This window comes from Ranitomeya variabilis, chromosome 3 (assembly GCF_051348905.1).
Source record: "Ranitomeya variabilis isolate aRanVar5 chromosome 3, aRanVar5.hap1, whole genome shotgun sequence".
NCBI classification, from domain to species: domain Eukaryota; kingdom Metazoa; phylum Chordata; class Amphibia; order Anura; family Dendrobatidae; genus Ranitomeya; species Ranitomeya variabilis.
In genome coordinates this window covers 705,517,019-705,531,726 of record NC_135234.1, presented here as the reverse complement: position 1 = coordinate 705,531,726, position 14,708 = coordinate 705,517,019, and the positions used below count along the sequence as shown (strand labels likewise).

The following is a 14,708-nucleotide window of genomic DNA, read 5'->3' as shown; positions in this document are numbered from 1 at the left end:
ACTGATGAGTCAAAATGTGAAATATTTGGCTGCAGCAGAAAGCAGTTTGTTTGCCAAAGTGCTGGAGAGCAACACAATGAATGTCTGCAGGTAACAGAGAAGCATGGTGGATTTGCCTTGTGAGTTTAGGGCTGCATTTCAGCAAAGTTGGGGATTAAGATTCGTTTAAGATTAATGGTGTCCTCAATGCTGGCAGGCAGACAAGCAGATACCTTTCTATCATGCAATACCATTAGGGAGGTGTCTGACTGGCTCCAAGTCTATTCTGTAGCAGGAAAACAACCCCAAACATACAGCCAATGTCATTAAGAACTGTCCTCAGGGTGAAGAAGAACAAGGAGTCCAAGAAGAGATGATTTGGCCCCACGGAGCCCTGATCTAATAATAAGGATTGTTTGGTGTTACATGAAAAGACAGAAGAATCTGCCCAAGTGACATCCACAGAAGATCTAAGGTTGGTTCTTCAAGTTGTTTAGAAAAATCTCCCTGCCAACTTCCTTAAAAAACTGTGCAAGTGTACATAAAAGAATTTATGCTGCTTTGAATGCAAAAGCTGGTCTCACCAAACATTGAGTTTATTAGATTTCTCTTTTGTTCATTCACTTTGAATATTATTATTTGATAAAAATAAACTATTAACACTTCTATTTTTGAAAACATTCTTACTTTGCAGCTTTTTTTCCACACCTGTGTAAAACATTTGTACAGTACTCTATATTATGGGGGTAATACATTTCTAAAAACTAGTAAATACATTCCGGATTCTTTACAGATATATCTTGATGCAAAAAGAGGTTGGCTAGTATTAAAAAACATGGCTATTTTCTTTTAAAAACAGCACACCTGTCCATGGGCTGTGCCTGGTTCTGTAGCTTAGCTCTATGGGTTGTGTCTGGTTTTGTAGCTTAGCTCTATTGAAGAGAAAAGGGTTGAGTTGCAATACCATACACAACATGGGTGCCGGTGTGGCACTATTTTTTGAAAGAAAGAAGACATATTTTCCAGTTCTGGATAGCCGTAGAAACTTAAATGCTCCTAAAGTTTGTAAAATTGTCTTGATTCTGCAAATGTTTTAAAGTTTGTAAATGAGTGGCATCTTGAGGAGCAAGGTGTTTATGATTTGCCATGATCATTAAGGGTTAAAAAAAATCGGTATGTTCCTCTGCAAAATGGGTTTGAACACACAGGCGTAGGAAACACCGCATGCACGGTACCTGCTTGTGTTTAGCTATGTATGCCAGGTAATGTATGCATGTGACTTTGAAAGAAGGGTTATTGTCGAGGCACGTCTTCAATGAGCTATGATGTACAGATCAAGCTTTCACAAGCATTAGTGATTTAGGGTGATTGGTCGTTGAAGAAGAAAATACCAAGATATAAGGAGAACTGGACACAGAAAAAAATGTGCTATCATTGTCAATAGTGTCCTTAGTTGGGTTCAAGGAGGCCTTGTGAATGCGGTGCGCCGGCTTACCCAAATGACCTGGGTCTTCCTGCCTCCTAGGGTTTATAGGTGTTTTCCAAGGCAAAATATATGTATATATATACTGTATATATATAGCTGTAAAAAGTAGGCTTTAGAACATACTTACATAGATCTGTAACCGGAAATGTCAGGCTCTACTCATTTGACTCTGTGCTCGACACAGGACAGCGTTCCTTGTGTTGGCACATAATTGGAGCAGTGTGTGACCCAAGCTGGCTGACAGCTTATCTCAGAAGCTTAAGGTACCATCACACTCAGCAACTATGCAACGAGAGCAACAACAATCCGTGACGTTGCAGCGTCCTGTATAGCGATCTCGTTGTGTTAGACACGCAGCAGCGATCTGCATCCCGCTGTGCCATCGCTGGTCGGAGCTAGAAGTCCAGAACTTTATTTCGTCGCCAGGTCGGCGTGTATTGTCATGTTTGACATCAAAAGCAACGACGCCAGCAATGTTTGACATGGAGCTAACAACCAGCGAGAACGAGAAGTGAGTCGCCGTTACATCACTGGATCGCTCCTGCATCGTTCTGGAGTTGCTGTGTTTGACGTCTCTACAGCGACCTAAACAGCGACGCTCCAGCGATCTAGTTTAGGTCGGCTCGTTGTCTATATCGCCGCAGCGTCGCTGCGTGTGACGGTACCTTAAGTCAGCCCCCTTCTGTGTCAATACATTGGCGGTCAGACTCAGTCATTGAAATAATTAGTCAGCTATACCCCTTCACACACTGCTCTGATTATGTTCCAACCCAGAGAACACACACTTGTGTCAAGCAGAGATAAAACCTTTTGGCTAATATCAAGTGTACTATATTTCGAAAAGGTAGTTGTGGCCTGTGCTGCCTTAGTAGATTGATACATAATGTATACTGGGTTTGGTGCACTGGTTAGTATGATGGGTGGCTTATATCGTTATCCGGTGGAAACCTTGGTATCCCCAAGATCAAAGCCATTAAGTGAGGTAAGTTTGAAAGCCCAAGGTGTGAAGTGCTCCAAAAGTGAGAACCCCACTTGAATTTATGGACATTTGCACTAGCACTTCAAATTTTCACACTTATTTATGGACACATCCTCAATCCAGGCCTTCTTTCATGAATAGGGAAATTTTTTAATTCCCGGTGGGGGGTGTAGTCATTTTTACACTGAAAACACCTTATTTAATTATTTTTTTCCACTGTGTGTCATGTTAATTTTTGCACATGTGTCCTGCATCAAGGACTTCTCAGGATGCAATTCCCTTACGGGTTCCTTTCCAAAGGAAGGGAGCAGGGAGTGTGTGGCCATCAGGTTCTCCCCCATGCACAACCCCAGGCTCCCCTTCTTCCGCAAAGGAACCAGCCTAGATTGACTCCTACTTTCAATTGAGTGGCAGCCTAGGTGGATGCCAGGAACACGATTTAGGCTTTCCCTGAGCTTCAGCAAAGTGAAGCCATTTGTACCAGTCCTCCACTGTGGCCTTCTGTCTCGAAGGGATAGGGAATGGTTTGTTGGGGGCCTTCCTTTCGGAGAGGGTTGCGACAGACCGCATCCATGTGCACTGTTTTTTTTATGTGGCACTGTCACATTTTTCAGAGCACCTAGGTGAAGAGAGCACAATCTTGGGCTTTCAAAAAATAAAAATAAAACCTTAGATTTTTACAAACTTTTATTTCTAAACACATTCCACATCCAATCATCCCTGTTCACATTACCATCCATTGCTTTCATGGTGCAGTTTTCTATGCCATTCTTGCTGTTACAACAGAAAACTTGTCAGAAACCCAATAGACCTGTTTGGATCCACTGTACAGTAGATCTGTCTCAGCCTTATAGCTCCCGTATATATACTATGCTGTAGTGCGAACAGGGTCCAGGTCCTCAACAAAGACAAAGCAATATTATTAACAGTTTTTGGCGACTTCCTTCTATTGCCCCAAGTAGAAAGCAAAATCTCTTTCCGGACCCTTATATTTGCAACCCTTATATTTAATAATTTTAAACTTATTGAAAGGTTCCTGTGATACAGTACAGTCTACACATACCTTGATACCATTCACCCTGTTGAACTATGGGCTCATTCAGAGTTCTGGTTTTCACGTACAAGTGTTTTCTATGGTTTTCATGCATAGAACTCGTACCTGTGATAGTCTATGGGGCCATTCACATGTCTGTGATTTTTCACGGACAGAGAGATCAGTGCAAAATTGAGGAGACAAGTCCGATTTTGAAATGAGGGATCAAAATAGTCAATGCAAATGATTGGGTCCGTGAAAAAATCAGACCGCACTTGGATGACATCTGAAGTCCAATTTACATGGACTGTCAGAATAGAGTAGGTGGAAAAACTTTTTTTTATTATTATTTCTTAACATATGAGAAAAACTGATGACACTTGGACCACACTCTGAATAAACTCTGATCTGAATAATCTCATACATGGAAAATCGGACGGTGAATGAGCCCTAAGATGGAGAAATTTCTGCTTACAGAGAATGTCCAAACACAAAAAATCTCACTGACAGCTTAACAACAGAGCTATCCGAAACAAGTAAAGGACACTCTATAATTAAAGGACAAGTCTGGTTAAACCACAACAAAAATAGTAACACACACACTCCATCATCACTTCTGTATGCTGCTTCTATACTCACTACATTGCAGAAGAGTTGATGGTGTATATTGGCATGTGGCAACAACCCTATGGCCATATGGGTCCAATATACAGTATATATATATATATATATATATATATATATATATATATATATATATATGCATATATATATATATAAATATATATATGTACATTTACATATTTATATCTATATACACACACATACATACTTTATTTTTAACTATGGCAGGTGTGAACCATGAGAGGGTTATTGCCTCTGGGCTCGTACACACTGTATTTTCGGTCCAAGTACTGTCTGTAAAAAAAAACAAAACATGCACTCGGACCAATGTTATTCAATAGGACAGTACAGATGAGTGATTTTTTTTCACTGAATGAATCTGCATGTGAAAAAAATCACAGCATGCACCAGTTTGTACTGTAAATTGGATGAGACTCACAAATTCAAGTCCATAGGTGTGCAAAAAAAAATAAATCGTATGCCACAGTTTAGCATCCGATTTTTATGGCTACATTTCAATTCTGTAACATAGGAAACTGTAACTTGCCCTGTAAATGATTAATAGCTGCTGCTGTAAAAAATGGATTGCACATTGACGGCACACAGATGACAAGTAAACTTTTGACTTTTCTATATGAAACCCTGAACAATTTTTATACACTCGTGTGAATCAACCATAATCTAAATATATTTCCTGAAAACAGCATGTAAGGCAAACTAAAAAAAACAAAAACAATAAATAATACAAAATAAATACAAAATGATGTATAGAAAAGTAAATAATAAATGATAAAGAATGACCAAAATATATAAATATAAATAAACACATAAAATACCAGATTTAAATATCCCAAATATATTATTTAGTTACTTAGGATTGGAAGTTTTAGAAATAGAAATTATTATAATAATAAAAACGTGTTACCGAATATCACTAATATTTCCTGTAGATCTTTCCTGCAGCTCCCGATAAAGACGTCCTAAACTTACTTTTCGATGATTACAGTAGAGGAGCGTAGATGAATGACACGCTGGAAACGTACGGAGTACAAGGAATAATGAGTAGGGGGTGAAAAGCGTATTATAATAAACAAATATTTGCCAATGAAGCGAGAGGATGGCGCCATGGTACAACTCACCTTGCTGAATTTTCGCCAGGAGCTGCTGCCTTGCTAGGAGCCTGCTCATCCTATAGGGAGACCTCCTTTTTTTTTCAAAGCACACATAGTACTCCTGACTTTCAGGTGACACAGAGCTCAGACGCTTACAGCCGGGTGCTGGGGAATCCTGCCCCCACATCATCGATCTCAAAAACAATTAGTATCTTATTCTTCCAGTCTTTTTCTTTTTTTTAACCCAGATCTCCAATTCCTGGTATTGCAAATCTAACTTGATCATGCAAAGTAGCTAGAAAGGGAAAGTCGTCAAGTACATGAGGAGTGCCAGTAGCTACAATTCAGGATTCCAAGGAGGTCACGTGGCTCATGTTGACCAATGCGAGGCGGCTAGTGATGTAAAAGTACACAGGGCTGAAGTCCTGTCAGGCATGTTTAATCTTCACAAATGCACCAATTCTAATGACATACCTCAGGGCTGACTAAGCAATGAGCATTTGTGTGGAGGCTACAAGTGTAATGCTTTTATGACTGTTCGTAGTCATGGAAGAATCCCCTGAATAGCGTTCCCCTTCCTGGAAGTATCACATTCGTATTTCTATTCTTTATCAGCCGATGCTGGAATATTGAAGATCTGAACTTGTTACATTCCCCAAAGAGCAAGGACGGCTACCAGGAAATGTGCACATTACACATAAACATACCGTAGATATGTCCTCCAATTATAGACCGCCGGGATATATATTATTTATTCCGGTCACAGACATCCTGATCTCTCCTATGATATAACAAATAATCTGAGATATACACAGGACTGTACTTTAAAAGCTTTAGGCAGTTGTGGAAATAATGCTGCCAAGTAAGAATGCTTTCAATAATAGAAGTATTAAAGGGGATATCCGGGACTTTATGGAAAAACAAAAAATGTGCCTAAGCACTAACGGGCCGGTAACTGTAAGCTACCTGTCTGTTGTGCACGGTGCCATTCTTCCCCGGATCGGAGTGGTCACATACCGCTCCTGCCAGGGATTCAGTCATTCTGACTGATAGCCGGCTTGCCCAGTTAGCAGCAGGGATCCGGATGTCAATCAGAATGACGACAGAGCGGAGCAGAAAAGAAGCTCTGTAGAGGTGACATTAGCAGAGGCTTCTGAATCCCCGTCAGAAGCGGTCTGTCACCTTTCTGTGTCGAGGAAGAATGGCGCCGTACACAACAGGCAGGTAAATTGCAATTACCTGTCGGTTAGTGCTTTGGTACATTTTTTTTTTTTTAAAGTCCCGGGTATCCCCTTTAAGATTGCCTACCGAACCACTTTGTAGGTTAATGACCATGTCTAAATTTTGAAATCTGACCAGTGTCACTGTGTGGTAATAACTCTGGAACGCTTCAACGGATGCCACTAATCCCGAGACTGTATTTTTGTGACATACTGTACTTCATGATAGTGGTAAAATTTCTTCAGTATAACTTGCGTTTATTTGTGAAAGAATTGTAAATTTGCCAAAAATTTGGAAAATTTCACAATTTTCAAACTTTTACTTTTTATGCCTTTAAATGTTAGTCATTTCACACAATATAGTTAATAAATAACATTTCCCACATGTCTACGCTACATCAATTTTGGAAACAATTTTTTTTGTTAGGACATTATAAGGGTTAAATATTGATCAGCAATTTCTCATTTTTCCAACAAAATGTACAAAACCATTTTTGTTAGGGACCACATCACATTTGAAGTGACTTTGAAAATACCACAAAGTGACACCATTGTAAAAATTGCACCCCTCAAGGTGTTCAAAACCACATTCAAGGAGTTTATTAACCCTTCAGGTGCTTCACAGGAACTGAAGCAATGTGGAAAGAAAATATGAACATTTAACTTTTTTTTCACAAAAATTTTACTTAGGATCCATTTTTTTTTATATTCACAAGGGTATCAGGAGACCATGAACAACAATATTTGTTGTGCAATTTCTCCTGCGTACACTGATACCCCTTGTATGGAGGAAGACTACTATTTGGGTGCACGGCATGGCTCAGATGGGAAGGAGCATCGTTTGATGTTTTGAACGTAAAATTGGCTGTAATCGAGAGTGGATGCCATCTCGCGTTTGGAGAGCCCCTCATGTGCCTAAACAGTGGAAACCACCCTCAAGTGACCCCATTTTTGAAACTAGACTCTTCAAAGAACTTCCCTAGCTGTTTGGTGAGTACTCTGAGCCCCACAGGTGCTTCACACAAGTTTATTACACAGAGCTGTGAAAATTAAAAAGCACATTTTTTCCACAAAAATCATATTTTTGCCACAAATATTTTATTTTAACAAGAGTAGCAGGATAAAATGAACCCCAAAAATTGTTGCGCAATTTCTCCTGAGTACGCCGATACCCCATGTATGGAGGAAGACCACTATTTGGGCGCAAAGCCGAGCTCGGAAGGGGAGGAGTGCCGTTTGACATTTTGAATGTAAAATTGGCTGGAATTGAGAGCAGACACCATGTCGCGTTTGGAGAGCCCCTGATGTACCTAAATTTGGAACCCCCCACAAGTGACATCATTTTGGAAACTAGACCCCTTAAGGAACATATCTAGATGTTTGGTGAACACCTTGAACCCACAAGTGCTTCATAGAAGTTTAACACATAGAGCTATGAAAAAAAAAAAATCAAAATTCTTCCAAAAAATGATCTTTTAGCACCTTTTTTTTTATTTTCACAAGGGTAACAGGAGAAAATCGATCCCAAAAATTGTTGTGCAATTTTTCCTGAAACTGCATGTGTAGAGGAAAACCACTGAGCGCACAGCAGGACCCGGAAGGGAAGGAGCAAGGTTTGACTTTTTCAACACAAATTTGGCTTTAATTTGAGAGCGGACGCCATGTCACATTTGAAGGGCCCCTGATGTGCCTAAACAGCGTAAACCCCCCACAAGTGACATCACTTTTTAAACTAGACCCCTCAAAGAACTTATCTAGATGTGTGGTGAGCATCTTGAACCACCAAGTGCTTCTCAGAAGTTTATAACATAGAGCTAAGAAAATAAAACAAAATTACATTTTTCCTGCAAAATGTTTCTTTTAGCTCTACATTTTTTATTTTCTCATGGGTAACAGGAGACAATGGACACCAAAATTTGTTGTGCAATTTCTCCTGACTGTACCAATAACCCATGTGGGGGAAACTACTTTTGAGGTACAGTGCAAAGCTTAGAAGGGAAGAAGCACCATATTGGAATTCAGATTTTGCTGGAATGGTTTGAGGGTGCCATGTTACATTGGCAGAGCCTCTTAGGTGCCAGAACAGCAGAAACCCCCCATATGCGATGTCAATTTACAAACTACACCTCTCAATTAATTCATATGTGTTCAGTGATCATATTGACACCACATGTGCATCACAGAAATTTATACTATTGGGCAGTGAAGAAAGAATAATTACATTTCTTCCACTGAAATGTTGTTTTAGCCCCAAATTTTTAATTTTATATGGGCTAATAGGAAAAAATAGACATCTCAGTTTGTTGTGCAATTTCTCCCGAGTGTGCCAAAACCCTACATGTAATCGGGAACTACTGTTGAGGCACAGTGCAAAACTTAGAAGGGAAGGAGTGCCATATTACTGTGCAGATTTTACTATTATAGTTTGAGGGTGCTATGACCAACTAGGAGAGCCCCTGAGGTGCCAGAACAGCTGAACTCCTCATAAGTGACCACATTTTATAAAATACACCTCTTGATGAACTAATCTAGGGGTGTAGTGATCATATTAACACCACGGGTGGGTCACAGAATTTTATACCATTGGGCAGTGAAGAAAAATTTATTACATTTTTACGGCCAAAATTTAGTTTTAGCCCCAGATTTTACATTTTCACAAGGGGGAATGAGCAACAATGACACCATAATTTGTCCTTTTTTCCGCTGAATGTAGAAATACCCCACATGTGGATGTACAGTACTGATTAGCCACACGGCAAGAATTGGGACAGATAAAGTGCTACTTGCCTCTTGGACTGCAGATTTTCCTAAGATAGTTTGCGTACTCTGTATACAGAGCCCCTAAGTGCTAGAAAAGCTGAATCCACCCTCAGGCAACCCCATTTTGGAAATTATACCCCTGCCAAACATGTGGACGCTAAAAGTGGTTTATTCACACTGGAGCTCAGAAGGGAGTTTGGGCATTTGGATTTGGAAGTGCAGAATTTATTTTGTGTGAGGAGCCATTTTGCTTTTGCTTTTATTGGGAATATTTAACATAACGTTTGGGATCACATTTATCCGGTTCTCTACGCTGAGCACTTTCTCTGGGGTTTCCATCTAAATCTCTGAGTGACGTGATTCAGATGAGACCCCGAGGAATCTATTCACTATAATATGGCAGCAGAGTTACTCTGGACAACGTTTGGTCTCTGTTCAGTGGTATACTTCTTTTCAGAGGTGCACAAAACTGTTGCAGATGGCACTTTTATACAATCCTAAAAAGACAGACACCGCTAGATCATAGGCAAGACGGCGTCCACAGTGCCTCCATCTGCCTCATTATAGGGGATCTTCCTGCTGGAGGTTCCATCTGAATCACGTATTTCAAAGATTTACTCGGAAACCCCAGTGTAAGCGCTCAATGCAGAGCACAGGATAAATGTGTGCTGAGCCTTACGGCGATCTTTGTGAGGCAGAATGAAAAAATCAGCAGGTGAAGAATTGTTTTATTTATTTTTTGCGCTGTTCCTAGTGTGGTATAAGTGATTAGGCAACTTTATCTTTCGGGTTGGTGCGATTACAGCAATACCAAATCTATATCCTTTTTTGTTTGGCTTCTGTCACACACTAAAGATGCATTTTATTGCAAAAACTCGTTTTTGCATTCCCATATTTTGAGAGCTATAATTTTCCATATTTCGGTTGACGGAGTCATTTGACAGCTTTTTTTTCGCAGGACGAGTTGACGTTTTTATTGGTATCATTTTCGGTCACATGACTTTTTTGATTGTTTTCCATTCAGATTTTTGTGGAAACAGAATGAACAAAAACCAGCAATTGCAATTCAGGAATTGTTTTGTTCCCCCTGCTCCCCCCCAGTTCCGCGTGTGGTAAAATTGATTAGGCGACTTTATTCTTCTTGTCATTACGATTACAGCGATACCACATTTATATTTTTTTTATGTTTTGGCGCTTTTGCACAATAAAAGCTTTTATAGAAAAAATTATTATTTTTGCATCGCTTTATTCTAAGAGCTATAACTTTTTTATTTTTCCGCTGATGGAGCTGTTTGGCGGCTTGATTTCAGTTTTCATTGGTACCATTTTTATTTATATTCGTCTTTTTGATCTCATTTTATTCCAATTTTTCCAAGCAGTATGATAATAAAGAATATTTTGCTACTTTTTTTACGGCGTTCACTGAAGGGGTTAATTATTTTATAGCCTAACTGACCGATCACAGCTATCTGGGTGCGATCACAGCGATCTGGGTGCGGGGACCAACGACATGGCTCCCTGCACCTCTTCCCGTGACTCTTAGCTGACTGTGACAGCTGTTGGCATTGAACTGTCACTGTGTGCAGCCAGCTCTATAGGCGAACATACACATTACTATACACTGTGATCACCATGTAAGTAAGTGTCATAACTTTTTAGCGGATCGTTTATTTTAACATAATGTAAATGGTAAACTCCATTCATTTTTGATAATTGATAGAATTAATGAGATATTTAATGGTAAGACAACCATTTTAAGTCCGGCCAATCCTCATTTAGGGCTTGTTTTATAAGACAATTGGTCCCAAAACAATAAGCAAAGTAATGCCCCCTTGCTCACCATTAGTTTACTTCTTTACGTGTTATTTAATATTGTTGCATGTATAGAATTATACTGCCATGCAATGCCTAAATAATACCTACATACAGTATTCAAATAATACAAGTATCACATATACCGGTATTTATTCCTTATAGAACTTTCATATATTAACCATACATTATTTTCCCACGCTCTTCAAATTCCCCAAATTCTCCCATGTAGTGTCCTTGTAGTACCGTTATATAAATCTGACAAGCATCTGGGATTTAACAGTCTTCCTACATATTGTTTCCCGAAATCCTGGCTGGAGGTATCTGGATAGTATAATGACATGGCATCTTGACACAGCACTCTGCAGAGAAATGACTGTATGGCAGTAACTCCAGATCATTTGCAGGGTGCAGTAAGGGCCCACATGATGATGCCGATCTGCTATAGTCCCCATGCTACGCTGATGCTATGTAATACTGCAGGTCAATATGGAAGTCACTCTATTAGAAGTTACAGTTTTGGTTTCAGACATAATGTTGGACAAAATTTCATTTGGGAGTTGTGGGTTTCACCAGAATTTCCCTTTAAAGGGAACCTGTCACCATGAAAACTAAAAGTCCCACCTTTAAGCAATCTACACCACTCCAGCAATTTGTGTATAAGCCCCCAGCTCTCTTGCAGATCCATGAAAATATCTTTTGTAATGCTTCCTGCACTACGCTAATATCTGATCCAATGGGTGTTGAAGGTATGTGTGGGTAGAGAGGAGGCACCGAGCAATCGCCAGCCCTCCTGTCTTGAAGGATGTGGATGGTCTCCCACAGGCATGCTTCTTTCTACCCTCCTCCGAGGGAGAGGATGATGTGTAAGAGAAGTCAGTGCCTATGCGTGCCCATAAGACTTTACTCTTCCCTCAGGAGCACAGAGGGAAGTACACATACGCCAGTCTGTGCACTTATAAATATTGGGCATAACTAAACTCTGCTTTGTAATTTGCAGTAAGATCTACAGTCCAGAAAAATTCAATTTCCGGAGAGCTAAGATATATCATCATTTATTCGGTAATTCCAAATAATATTGTGCTAAATTATTATTATTGTTATTTTTGTAAAGAACTATTCATGTTTTTAAAGGGAATGTGTCAACCCCTTAAATATTTTTTTTCAATAATTGAAAAAAATGTAAAGTATTAATGTGACACCCCAGGGTCTTGGTTGTCACAGTAGCATTGCTTTCCTCACGGGGAGAGTGATGTCACGCTTGGAAGTGAAGGAAGATCTTCTCTATCAGGTATACACAAACATACAAAATGTTCACACTCCAGGCCAGAAGGGGGAGCTCTGATCCAGCTTATGGATGGCTCCTCTATATACAGTTATATGAAAAAGTTTGGGCACCCCTATTAATCTTAAGCTTAATGTTTTATAAAAATAGTTTTTTTTGCAATAGCTATTTCAGTTTCATATATCTAATAACTGTTGGACACAGTAATGTTTCTGCCTTGAAATGAGGTTTATTGTACTAACAGAAAATGTGCAATCTGCATTCAAACAAAATTTGACAGGTGCATAAGTATGGGCACCCTTATCATTTTCTTGTTTTAAATACTGCTACCTACTTTTTACTGACTTACTAAAGCACTTTTTTTGGTTTTGTAACCTCATTGAGCTTTGAACTTCATAGCCAGGTGTATGCAATCATGAGAAAAGCTACTTAAAGTGGCCACTTGCAAGTTGTTCTCCTGTTTGAATCTCCTCTGAAGAGTGGCATCATGGGCTCCTCAAAACAACTGTCAAATAATCTGAAAACAAAGATTATTCAACATAGTTGTTCAGGGGAAGGATACAAAAAGCTGTCTCAGAGATTTAACCTGTCAATTTCCACTGTGAGGAACATAGTAAGGAAATAGAAGAACACAGGTACAGTTCTTGTTAAGGCCAGAAGTGGCAGGCCAAGAAAAACATCAGAAAGGCAGAGAAGAAGAATGGTGAGATCAGTCAAGGACAATCCTCAGACCACCTCCAGAGAGCTGCAGCATCAACTTGCTGCAGATGGTGTCACTGTGCATCGGTCAACTATACAACGCGCTTTGCACAAGGAGAAGCTGTATGGGAGAGTGATGCGAAAGAAGCCGTTTCTGCAAGCACACCACAAACAGAGTCGGCTGAGGTATGCAAAAGCACATTTGGAGAAGCCAATTTCTTTTTGGAAGAAGGTCGTGTGGACTGATGAAACCAAGATTGAGTTGTTTGGTCATACAAAAAGGCGTTATGCATGGCGGCAAAAAACACAGCATTCCAAGAAAAACACTTGCTACCCACAGTAAAATTTGGTGGAGGTTACATCATGCTTTGGGGCTGTGTGGCCAATGCCGGCACCGGGAATCTTGTTAAAGTTGAGGGACGCATGGATTCCTCTCAGTATCAGCAGATTCTTGACAATAATGTTCATGAATCAGTGACAAAGTTGAACTTACGCAGGGGATGGATCTTTCAGCAAGACAATGATCCAAAACACTGCTCCAAATCTACTCAGGCATTCATGCAGAGGAACAATTACACTGTTCTGGAATGGCCATCCCAGTCCCCAGACCTGAATATCATTGAAAATCTGTGGGATCATTTGAAGAGGGCTGTCCATGCTCGGCGACCATCAAACTTAACTGAACTGGAATTGTTTTGTAAAGAGGAATGGTCAAAAATACCTTCATCCAGGATCCAGGAGGTCATTAAAAGTTACAGGAAGCGACTAGAGGCTATTATTTTTGCAAAAGGAGGATCTACTAAATATTAATGTCACTTTTCTGGTGAGGTGCCCATACTTATGCACCTGTCAAATTTTGCTTGAATGCAGATTGCACATTTTCTGTTAGTACAATAAACCTCATTTCAAGGCAGAAACATTACTGTGTCCAACAGTTATTAGATATATGAAACTGAAATAGCTGTTGCAAAAAAAAAACAATTTTTATAAAACATTAAGCTTAAGATTAATAGGGGTGCCCAAACTTTTTCATATAACTGTATATATTCTGGTCTGGAGGGAAAGTTAGATAGTTAGTGCCAGACAGCAGACTGGAACAGTCTGAGGCAGAAGGACGTGTGAGGGGCCGTGCAGCCAGAGGTGCTGCAGCTCCAGAATTGCGAGAATACAGAGAGAACAGTTTGTAGAGAGCATGCAGGAGTGCGGAGCACAGGACAGTGAGCTATCTCCCTGCAGAGCACAGATACCAGTAGCCGGATGACCGAGGTTGTGCCGGACTCTAGGAGGCACAGCAGAAACCGGCAGGACAGCTCAGCTGGACTACACATCACTTGTCCGCCCTAATAACCAGGAGACACAGTGGCGCATAGAGCCTGGGTCATGATAGGGACCCTGTAAAAAGGCTCGAGCCACCTGGCTGCCAAATGGCAGCAGATTTGATGAGTATTCAGGTATATCATCAAATCCTGAACATGTAAATTCATCCTTCCTGTCTAGCACGCTACACTTAGTCTCGCCCATGCCATCAGTGATGGATGTGTGCCCGCTCATGCCTGACAGGGAGCCCACTGTATGTTCTTCTCATTCTACTTTGGGATCCATTGGGTTCATGTGATTCAAGTGCATTAGATTAAATAACCACAATAATGCTTTTTAATTGCACCTCTGGAGAGGTATCACTAATTTATGTTCCCTGCCTGTAGTAAAATGCTTATGTGG

General features: G+C 40.1%; 1 protein-coding gene across 6 annotated transcripts in view; it reads right to left on the bottom strand.

Annotated features, from left to right (window-relative positions):
• The window catches only part of STARD13 (StAR related lipid transfer domain containing 13), a 530,489-nt gene that overhangs the window by 188,024 nt on the left and 327,757 nt on the right, over nucleotides 1–14,708 (bottom strand). Inside the window, exon 1 of one of the 6 annotated variants that reach the window (XM_077298232.1) lies at nucleotides 5,241–5,557. The exons of 4 other annotated variants lie outside the window; for them this stretch is intronic. In XM_077298232.1, the coding sequence (XP_077154347.1) occupies nucleotides 5,241–5,403 (163 nt within the window). In that variant the 5' untranslated portion in view covers nucleotides 5,404–5,557. Of the gene's footprint in view, nucleotides 1–5,026; nucleotides 5,076–5,240; nucleotides 5,558–14,708 lie in introns of those variants that run through there. One more of the 6 variants, XM_077298237.1, reaches the window with a different exon arrangement.